Below are 11,395 nucleotides of genomic sequence, written 5' to 3'. Positions count from 1 at the left end.
TTTTACATTTTCCCGACATTTTTGTGACTTTTCCTGACGTTTTAGTAATTTTTTCTGCGCTTTTTAAAAAAGATTTTCACATGTTTTAACCACTTTTCCTGGCGTTTTTTTCAACATTTTTGTGACTTTTCCTGACGTTTTAGTAATTTTTTTCTGTGCTTTTTGACATTTTCTTCCTACGTTTTTTAACGTTCTATTATCAGTTTTTCTCTAAATGCTATGACATTGAATAAAACGCCCAAAGTCTAAAAAGAAAGTAGTAAACTAATCATTTATTTTACTTGTATGGAACCATCCACATCATTTTGTTTTAGAAAAGTGGTTGAAACAAACCCACGTTTCTGATATAGAAACCTTTTTTTTTTTAAAAACGGGTAAATATGACCCGAGGACAACATGAGGGTTAAAGTTGCACGGCAGACTTTTATTGTAAAAAAATTGGGCGCAATGTGACAACGAAAGCACGTTTGTTTCCCTGCAATCATCCTGTGAGGGCGAGCCTGGGCTCTTTAAACAGCGCTGAGCTAAGATTAGCTTCTCTGGTGCTGGGGGGGTTCGGGTTAGGTCCTGCTCAGTGAGCTCTGACCTACATGGGAATCCCAAAAATGCCCAAAGTGAAAGGGATCCCTCCGGTCCCTCTTGCACAACAGTAAGGCACGGGCTGACGACTGGCCAGAACCCAGAACCCAGCACATGACAAGAGGACGAGCACTGAACAAAACCTGAAAGAGAAATGGAAATGAAAAGTGAGCGACAATCCATTTTTAAGATTTTGTTTTTTATACAAAGCCCTAACAAAGATGTCTACAATATTTAATGAGAACAAATTCAAATGTAATGAAAATCCACTTCATCTTGACCCGAGTCTTTTCCGAGTCTTTTCCGAGTCTTTTCCGAGTCTTTTCCGAGTCTTTTCCGAGTCTTTTCCGAGTCTTCTAGCACTCGGTAGGCATTGGGTTCCTCCCGCGACAGAGATGTGAGCTCACACACACGGCAATGCTGTAATTCTGTCCGTCGTTATTATCCCAAAAAGGCTCGCTGTGCCCTGCCGGCAAATAGCTCAAACAGAACTCTATCTTCCGTTTGGCATCCAGCACTTTTGGAACGACAATGTCAAATTCAAAGATGTCCGTCTGAGGCCCTCCGAAGCGCTTCTGCACGTACGTGCACGGCACATCTCTGTAGCTCTGCCACGAGTCGAAGGTGACGCGTGCACGCACGTCCTTCTGGAAACCGATGTTCCTGACTCGCACCGTGCCTCGCAGCGCCTGTTCGGCCACGCTGCAGCTCTCCAGGGTGACCATGCTCGCCGCCAGCTTGGCACGAAAGGCTTTGAAATCGGCCGAGGGCTGCGGGAAGCCCAGTTTGAGCCGCGTTCCTGGGCAGCAGGTGCTGACGGTGCAGCTGTAGCAGTCCTCCGTCGTGGTGCCCAACCCCTGCAGCGACGGCAGCAGGCTGAGGTCCGACTGCTCCTCTCGGACGGAGAACTCCTGCACGGCCGTCAGAGACATTCCCCGCGAGTCGGCGAAGATCACGCGTTTGTTCTTATTGATCGGGAGCCAGAGGTCGTCGTCCGAGTCTTCGTCCAGGGAGATCGGGAGCGGGCGGGTCCGATGGTCTTGGCCCAAGATGTCGGAGGACGGCGGATTTGAAACTGGAGGGCGGATGCAGGGGCGCTGGGGCTTCAGGATGGGGACCCAAACGTGAGGACACAGGTGTCGACGTTGGTTCAAGCACAGCCGGACGGCAACCTCGGCGAGTCCGGCAGATTGGGCCATGGACCTGAGGCCGGCCGGCGGCAGGAAACTGCCAAACGAGAAACAGAGTTTTCAATAAAAGACTGCTGCCCTAGAAGTGCGATTAAACCTCGGTAAATATTGCAACTGTGCTGTTATTAATGAGGGGCTTTTAAGGGTAACTCTGGTTTTCACCCCAGGTTTTGTCTCTAATTGACTGTTGGGAACAACAATCTTAATGTGCAAATGCGCACCTTCAATTTGCGTCGACTAAAAGTGCCGTTTTTGTCTGACAGGCTCAGATTATTATTCTAAGTGTCTGACCGACAAAATTATGGAAAGGATCCCTACAGAGAGAGAGACCTTTTAGTTAAAGAGGAAGATCCTTTTTGTTTAACATGAAACAGCCCCGATATCACCATCACCAAACCCACCAGACTCCATGTAAATAATCAGTACTTTTAGCGTGTATAGAGCAGCATATCTCAACCAGACTCCATGTAAAGAATCACTGCTTTTAGCGTGTATAGAGCAGCATATCTCCACCAGACTCCATGTAAATAATCACTGCTTTTAGTGTGTATAGAGCAGTATATCTCCACCAGACTCCATGTAAATAATCACTACTTTTAGCGTGTATAGAGCAGCATATCTCCACCAGACTCCATGTAAATAATCACTACTTTTAGCGTGTATAGAGCAGCATATCTCCACATGTACATGGGTGAATTATGGGTTTATTTCAACCAAACCAACGTTTTTTGTTGAATTTTTCTTGCGTTTTTTAAAGTGTTATCCCAACATTTGTCACTTTTTTTCAACATTTTTGGTCATATTTCTGATACATAATTCTTTTGTAAATGGGTAAGTTTGACCCCGAGGACAACAAGAGGGTTAGGCGCTTACGTTGTACTGGACATCTCCGTACTGGTAGTCTGGTGTTAACCGGTGGGAAAATAATCCTCAATGTTGTGGGTGGAGCTCTTTAAAATAGAGAAAAACATTGATATTATACATGTGATGCAGTTTTATTTTCAGAGAGGAATTATATTAAAAATCTTACTTACAAACTCCCATGAGCAGCAAGTTGATGTGTGTCAGTCATGCCTCTGCAGCAGCTCTCACACAGCACCCTATTTATACCCCCCCCACACACACACACACACACACACCCTCCCCCAACCAATCCACTACATTTTCTGGTTGTGTTATGCTGTTTTACCCTCCTGTAGTTTAAATTTCTGCATCGTGGAAACTATTCGATTCATCCCGGCTCTATTCTCAGACGGATCCTGTCCTGAGAAGATCTTTGCCCCAGAGAGAGTCAGTACCCCAGACCTGGATCTCAAAGACGTTGGTATGTGTGATGCAGAGGTTTCGGGTTTCAAATCAACAGCGGTCACCCAACTGGAGGCTGTTCAAGAATCCCTGTACTGTACGTGTGCACCGTGCAGACCGTGAAACCTCCTCCACAGCCCTGCGGAAGAGGGTCTGGCTAGTCCACATAACACTCCTGGATGGGAGGCTTAGGCTTGTTCGAGATGAACCTGGACAGAATCGTTGGGCATCGTTTCTGTGACTTCCTGTTGAGCAAGAAGTAGTATACACCCCCTATGTTAAATACAGGGGGCTAGTAACACCCCCCATGTTAAAATACCGGGGGATAAGTATACACCCCCTATGGTTAAAATACAGGGGCATAAGTATACACCACCCCTATGTAAAATACGGGGGCATAAGTAGGCACTCCCATATATAGGGGGTTGTATACTTATGCCCCCTGTTATTTAACATAGGGGGGGTATCATTAGCCCCGTATTTTAATAGGGGGGTGTTACTTATGCCCCTGTATTTTAACATAGGGTGGTATATACTATACGTATTTTAACATAGGGGGTGTATACTTATGCCCCTGTATTTAACATAGGGGGGTTATAACTTATGCCCTGTATTTAACATAGGGGGGTGTATACTTATGCCCCCTGTATTTAACATAGGGGGTGTATACTTATGTGTATATTAACATAGGGGGGGTATACTTATGCCCCTGTATTTAACATAGGGGGGTGTAAATTATGCCCTGTATTTTAACATAGGGGATATACTTATGCCCCTGTATTTTAACATAGGGGGGTGTATAATTATGCCCCTGTATTTTAACATAGGGGGGTGTATACTTATGCCCTGTATTTTAACATAGGGGTTGTATTTATACGGGGTGTATACTACCCTTTTTTTTGGGGTTTTGTGTTAGGTTGTTCGTTGTATACTTATGCCCCCTGTATTTTAAACATAGGGGGTGTCTACATGCCCCCTGTATTGTAAGGAAGAAACATGTATTTATTTACAAAGAAAATGGTGTCCTTAAAGGTTGGATTTCACCTCATTTTTTTAATTAAGGCATTAACCCTTGTGTGGTCTTTGGGTCAAATTTGAACCGTTTTTCAAAATATCTACATCAGAAATAAGGGTTTCTAAATGACCAATATAACCCAAAAATAACATTTGCTTGCTTTGCAAGGACAGCAAAAGATAGGATCTCTACTTTGATTGACTTTTGTGGAGAAAAAAATTGCATTTGGAAAAGAAAATCTTTCAAAGCCTGATTGAACATTGACATATTCCCTTCTGTACTTATCCTTCATTTAATATGAGTCTAAATAATTCATAATTTCAGCTTTTTTAACTTAAGAATTAGGTCTAATTTCCTGTACATGAGGTTTATTGACCAGGAATTCCAAAAATTTAGTAAATGTAAAACTGGTAATAACTTGGTGTTAGTAGGCTAGTGTTTATACATGGTAGTGGAAAGAAACGTTAAATGTCCAAAAAAGAGCCAAAAACATTGAAAAAATGAGACAAAAGTGTCGATAAAAGAGACAAAAACATCAGAAAAGGGGTTGATTTTCAGGAAGACAAGTACATGGTTGAATGGAAGACAACACAAGGGTTAAGATAAATTTCCAAAACATGATTATTTTATTCCTCTTTTTAGTCAACTTAAGCATGGGGGGGGGGGGGGGGGGGGGGGGGGGGGTGTAAACTTATAACAGCATCTCACGGTTAATGAGGACATTTTGATGATTTAGGACTTGATCACAGGAGGTTATAGTAGTCAAGATTTGACCAGGTAAGTCCAGAAAGGTGCCCGTCTCGTAAAATGTAAAATTATGTTCGATGCAGCGTTTAATAAATAAACTCAAATGCTTTCACAACATTGAATCACTTACAGTTTTTCACAAAACCACATTTTAACATGAATAGTTGTGTTCATGTACTCTGGCTGGTTCGCTGTATGTTATCACGTGTCTAGATTCAACATCCTCCCAGTGTATTATTCCTAATCTCATAATAATAAAACTGGATTATGGATTATTATGGATTATTATATTATAGCATCCTATATCAGATGGATCAGCGGTGCAGGTCAGCAGACGACAGGCTGGTGACCCTCAGGGCATTATTAGTTCCACAAAACTGGGCAATTTGGGCAATTAGGGCGAGGGCAAACAATGAGCACTGATTACTCCCTCTGGGACGCTTACATAATATTATTATTATCACATTAATTATGTCTCGGAGAAGACAACATTCCTTCAGGGTTGAATTAAACTTGTGAAGCAGACGAGAGTTAAAAACGTATTTACAATTCTGGATGTGGAAGCCGAGGAAGAGACGCAAAGTTAACTGGACATTAACAGATATATATATATATATATATATATATATATATATGTGCATATTTAATGTAATAGATCAATGTAATTATAAAATAAAACATACACACTTTGCCCTTTGCGTTGTCTTCCTGTAAAAATTGAAAATTAACACTTTTATTGATCTTTTTTAGTTTCTGTTTTTAAGTTTACATTTTTGTCCCTTTTTTTTCCCAGGTTTATCACTTTTTTGACATTTAACACTACGTAGCTTTATTACTTAACTTTAGTTTCACAGTTATTTTTGGAATTTATGCTCAATAAACCTATTTTAGAAATTATATACAATGTTTGAGTTAGAAAAGCGAAATTAGGATATTTAGACTAAAAATAAAGGAATGGATGTTGTGATAAATCACAGCACTGGAATATGTCAACTTTACTCAACACTATTTCAAAAACACTGTCCATTGTTTTACAATGCTATAATAGAAAAAGACCCAAAATTAATGAAAGTGAGAGTTTGTACTTGGCAAGAGCGTTGGGTGAATCAATCATGTATTTTGGGAATTAAAAAGAACATTGATATGGACAACATGAGGGACAACATGAGGACACACATGAGAGACAACATGAGGGACAACATGAGGACAACATGAAGGACAACATGAGACAACTGAGACATGGCACATGGGAACATGAGGACACATGAGGACAACATGGGGACAACATGGGGACAACATGAGGCAACAGTGGGACAACATGGGACAACATGGGACAACATGGGGACAAATGAGACACATGAGGACAACATGAAGACAACATGAAGACAACATGAGGACAACATGAAGACAACATGAAGACAACATGAGGACAACATGAGACAACATGAAGACAACATGGAGGACAACATGAGACAACATGGGCAACTGAGGACAAAATGGGACCAACATGGGGACATAACATGAAGAAAACATGAGGCCACAACATGAGGACAACATGAGGACAACATGAGGACAACATGAGGGTTAAAGCGTGTGACTTGGTACTAGAGCTGCAAAGATGAACTCGATTAGTTGTAGACTATTAAATTAATCGCCAACTTTTCTTAAATTATCCAATAAGCAGTTAGTCATTTTTAATGAAAGAAAACTCTCTGATTCCAGCTTGTTAAATGTGATTGTTGTTCTAGTCTCTCCTCTGTGACAGGTAGCGGATTATGTTACACTGTAAGTGAGGGGTTTTAAAGAGGATTCTTTTGTTTCTGTCTTGGTATTAATCGTCTCTCATTTGAACTCGGTCTCAACTAGTCCTGGTCTTGGACTTAACAAACGTGGACTACACGACTACAGCCCCGGTATATAATACCCAACTAACTACTAATAATAATACACTACTACCTACCCCGCTCTTGTTTCGCTGCATTTTCCCAGAAACGTGTCAAATAAATCAGTGGGACTTCAATACTAGCCGACATTTTAAAAACAGTGTTTTGCATGTTTGTTTGAAAGAAACAAAAATAAAACCAATCAGCAGATTAGATCGACTTTTCTTTAGCAACCTCACAGACACCAACACACCAGAATACATTATGATATGGTAACCAAACTTATGTTGTGACATGATTTAAAAAGATCCCAAAAATAACCCTGCAGCCCTGTGAACGCTGCTCTGTGAACAGGGTTCATTCATCAGCAATACGAGTTGTTGTTTTCCAGAGTAACTCGTCTGGAAGACACGCAGCCGCAAACGTCTGTTAGCGTCCCAAGAGTTTGTCCTTCATCCCAAAAAACAGTGAGGACGAAGGGTGCGTTCCTAGATCTCTGCAGGTTAATGTTCCTCATGTTACCGCCTTGTGACAAAAAAAGGCCACCGCTCATTTTTCTGACCTCCGGGAGCCAAACACATCCACACCAGACAGACCTGTAACAAGAGGACTGGGTTTTAATTTATTTGATAGTTCAGTGAAATCGGGGGTCGACAGCATAGTATTTTCTTCTGTGGAAATACTGTATCTGTGTATACGCAGACGCAGAAGTATCGATGTGTTATTCAATGTGTGTTGATCAGTTTGTCTGCTTGACATTAAAAGGGAGATAAACCAGCAGAGAAATTGGTCTTTTTAGATGTAACAGATGTGGACAAAGTTTCCTTTTGGGGACATGATTTGAAATTTTTTAAAAAAAAGGTAATAAATTTCAATATATTGCAGATTATTGCAATTTGTTTAAAATCGCAAAAAGTGTATCACCAGAGGTAGTGGTGAATAGAACTTATACTACATCTAAAAAAATTTTGCCATTAAATGTTGGTGGTGACGTTTTTTCCCGCTTTCTACAATTTCCCTTTCTACCCATCAGAAGCTGATTTACCAAGGGATCCTTTACAGTTGATTATTGTTATTTTTTTACAATAACTGGCAGACAAACGAGCAGTCGAGCAGTAGCGTTACAAGACAGAGAGCTAAAGATGAATCCAGATGTCACTGCAGAGCAGATGCTTATGTAACATCAGAGCTGCAGAGATTAATTAGCAGATGTCAGTGCTGGAGGGTGCGAGGGCGGCGTTGGGTTAACGAGGAAGACGACACACAGACTCGCCGTTACTTACCCCGACGCTCAGATCAACTGCACCGCTCCGCTGGAAACGAGCGGCGCTATCGTCCGATACCGCATCAGATGCTGAGAGCCCTCTTCCAGGTCTACCACGTACTCTCTGACAGCAGAGCAGAAGTCGAGATTATCGAGTTATCTTTGCAGAAAAATAAAAACAGCACTGAATGTGGAAACGTGCGACTGCCGCCTGGTGCGTTTTAAAACCAACAACAACAACAGTTGAAACGTACCTCTGGTCGTCTGTTTCGGGCTCGACCAAGATGTTTTCCTGTCTCTCCTTCACCCGTAGAAACACAAAGGAGTCCATGCAGGGCTCAGGCACTGGGAATAATTCAATTTGGGTTTTTTACTTGAGTGTTCCTTTTATATTCTATACTCGAGCAATGATAGAGGGGCGACGCTCATTTACAACCCCGTCGTGTCAAATTACAATGACGAAACACAACAAGAACCATAAGGAAAGTAGAAAGACAAAAGCTTTTTGAATTGGTGAAAGGATTTGATGAATAAATACGAGTAGGGATCCAAAATAAAGTGCAATTATATAAAGCAATTACAAAAAGAAGTTGGTGAATGTTAAACCAGATTTCAGTCAGTGGTATACAGTGGAGCTGCTTATTAAATGGGATACAATTTGGTTTTGGGGAATTCTACAAGCAGCAAAACCACAGACCAAGGGCACTGTAATAGTTCAAATACATTTAGTTTTATTGCGATGGTCAGTGAAAATGTCAAACATCTGGCAGCGTATGCTAATGAAGCAGCAACAACTTATTCAAGACTGAAGGGAAAATATAGAAAATACAAAAAGAGATGTTACCCGCTTTGAGCATATCCACCGTCTGCAGGTTGGGCGGCATGCGCTTCAGTGCCACAGCCTTGAGGTAGGTTTCTGTGTTCGCATAGTACCTGCACAGCAGATAAATGTCTTTTTCACAAAAACAGTAGTAAAAACCATCAGCTCTGACCGTGCTCTATTATACCTGAAAAGAGGAATTACTAAAACGCTCCAAAAGACGTTTCAGGCAGCGCTAACCATAATATGCGGACCATTATATTAATATATTTTGATCTTTTTGTGTTTTTTTGGTTAATAAAAATGTATCAGAACAGTTACATGCTCAAAATGTTCTGAGGGAGGACACTCAGACCCCACACTTAATGTGTGTGTGTGTGTGTGTGTGTGTGTGTGTGTGTGTGTGTGTGTGTGTGTGTGTGTGTCGAAAGGCCCAATCTGAGCCAGGTAAAACCCTGCATACTCACTCTTTGGCAAAGGCAAACTCCTCGGGTGAGAGCAGCGACGGATCTCCCTCCCCTCGAGACTTCTCTCTCTCCAAGACGTGCGGGAAAAACTTCTCAATCTAGACATACGGTGTAGAAAAGGCCCCAAAGTTATAGTGTATGTATGTATAGTGTTACTATTATTTAGTACAGTTGACCATATTGTGCTTTATGTTTCACGTGTACTCCCGTTTTATTCAGTGCTTGTAACAGGGTAGCCCAAGTACGGAAGAGGATTAGGGCCACTGGTGAAAAATGTTTGTGAGTTCTGACTTTAATCTCAGAATTCTGACTTTAATCTCAGAATTCTGACTCTTTATTCTCAGAATTCTGACTTTAATCTCAGAATTCTGACTTTAATCTCAGAATTCTGACTCTTTATTCTCAGAATTCTGACTTTAATCTCAGAATTCTGACTCTTTATTCTCAGAATTCTGAGAAAAAAAAAATTAGAATTCTGACTTTAATCTCAGAATTCAGAATTCTGACTTTTTTCTCAGAATTCTGAGATTAAAGTCAGAATTCTGAGAAAAAATACTTTTTTCTCAGAATTCTGACTCTTTATTCTGACTCTTTATTATCAGAATTCTGAGATTAAAGTCAGAATTCAGAAGTATGACTTAATCTCAGAATTATGACTTTAATCTCAGAATTATGACTCTAATCTCAGAATTCTGAGATTAGAGTCAGAACTCACATACATTTTTCACCAGTGGCCCTAATCCTCTTCCTTACCAAAGTGCATGCTGGTTGGTATCTTGTAGTTGACGTCACACAGTTAACAAGCAGTATGAAAGATTTAGTCGGTCAGTTGGAAAGCAGTTGTGAGCGGCATTTTACTCAAGAGTGTGCGTAAATGAGAAGAAAACCCCACTCAGAATTACCCTCACTATTGAAGAAAGAGGAAATAAATACCCAGAATAAGAACTCTCTCTCAGTTCTTCATTTCCTACTCTGGAATAAGTGGCCTTAAATTAAGGTGACCAGATTTCTCAGACAAAATCCGGGGGACATTTTCAGCTCTGAAGAGCATATACCTCCAAAACACGCCATGTTTTTATTTTTGTAAAACTTAAAACGGCGACACTAGACCTAGAGCTGCTCTCATTTCTGCAACAGCTCATTCACTCGAGTATCGGCTACAATAAAAACTATTGAGGGAATATTTTCCTCTCACATTGATGCAGTATTAAACGAGATTGCTGCAGTCGGCAGAAACAAGCTAGATTATAAGTTAACAGGATAATTGTCCAGCTTGTATATACGTTCATTAAAGTGCTTGTTTCGCTACTGACAGACTCAGATTAATGTTCTAAGTGTCTGACAACGTTATGGAAAGGATTTCTAAGGAGGTCGACCTTTTAGATTAGTTCAACTTTATTGTCATTACACAGGTACAAGGCAACGAAATGAAGTTTGGGTCTAACCAGAAGTGTAATAGCAGCCGGTGCAGGATATACACTGGTTCCATAAGTGCAGGACAAGGATCACCCTACATTAGGTGGTGTTCTGGCCGACACACCTGAATGAACCTGGTGATAAACCCAGATCTAGCACCTAGACTGGGCGTCTACCTATTATCTTCACTTCATACGGGGCACAAAGATCGGGCGGCTTTGTCATCAGTGAAATGAGAGCTTTATTATGTTGTCGAGTCTACGGACCTTCTGCAGACGAGAGCGCAGGTAGCTGCTGAGGACGAAGCGGATCCGGTCTATCTCCATGCGATGGATGCTGGCCTTCGCGTCGCCTTTCTTCACCCGCTGCAGGTTGGCTTCCTGTCGGAGAATACATCAGAATGAACAGTTTCTTCATCCAGCGTGGCATTCAAGGACCACAAGAGATTATGGAAACTTTCTTCTGTCTTAGATTCAGATTGTTCTTTTCTTCTTTCCGTTATTTAAAGAGCATTGTTGGAGGTGCATGAGATTATTTTAATTTCTTTGACAGGGACAGTGTACATTAACTAACGTTGCTGTAAATGCACCAGAATTAGCCAAAAGGCTGTTTTTCATCCGTTGTCCCTGGACAGATCTTAAAATGATCGATGTAAAAACAACAATGAGAAGATTATAGTGAACAATACAAATATAAAAAGCAGTAAAAC

General features: G+C 41.1%; 2 protein-coding genes across 4 annotated transcripts in view; both read right to left on the bottom strand.

The window, feature by feature from the left end:
* Positions 1 to 871: 871 nt before the first annotated feature.
* Positions 872 to 3,041, bottom strand: ppp1r3c2b (protein phosphatase 1 regulatory subunit 3C2, duplicate b; the record flags this gene model as incomplete). Of its 2 annotated transcripts, none has more annotated exon segments than XM_032516388.1 (3): positions 872 to 1,806; positions 2,643 to 2,719; positions 2,804 to 3,041. In XM_032516388.1, coding segments are annotated over 2 exon segments (885 nt in total). In that variant the 5' UTR covers positions 2,657 to 2,719; positions 2,804 to 3,041.
* A 3,880-nt stretch (positions 3,042 to 6,921) lies between these two features.
* Positions 6,922 to 11,395, bottom strand: part of gins4 (GINS complex subunit 4 (Sld5 homolog)) — a 14,966-nt gene continuing 10,492 nt past the window's right edge. Inside the window, exons 3-8 of one of the 2 annotated variants that reach the window (XM_032516390.1) lie at positions 10,953 to 11,066; positions 9,271 to 9,368; positions 8,828 to 8,916; positions 8,238 to 8,328; positions 8,003 to 8,107; positions 6,922 to 7,315 (exon numbers count right to left, since the gene is read on the bottom strand). In XM_032516390.1, the coding sequence (XP_032372281.1) occupies positions 8,011 to 8,107; positions 8,238 to 8,328; positions 8,828 to 8,916; positions 9,271 to 9,368; positions 10,953 to 11,066 (489 nt within the window). In that variant the 3' untranslated portion in view covers positions 6,922 to 7,315; positions 8,003 to 8,010. The remainder of the gene's footprint in view (positions 7,316 to 8,002; positions 8,108 to 8,237; positions 8,329 to 8,827; positions 8,917 to 9,270; positions 9,369 to 10,952; positions 11,067 to 11,395) is intronic. The other variant, XM_032516391.1, reaches the window with a different exon arrangement.

The sequence above is a fragment of the Etheostoma spectabile genome, chromosome 5 (assembly GCF_008692095.1).
Source record: "Etheostoma spectabile isolate EspeVRDwgs_2016 chromosome 5, UIUC_Espe_1.0, whole genome shotgun sequence".
Lineage (NCBI taxonomy): Eukaryota > Metazoa > Chordata > Actinopteri > Perciformes > Percidae > Etheostoma > Etheostoma spectabile.
The sequence above is the reverse complement of the archived record's forward strand: the minus strand, read 5'-3'. Positions and strand labels throughout refer to the sequence as shown.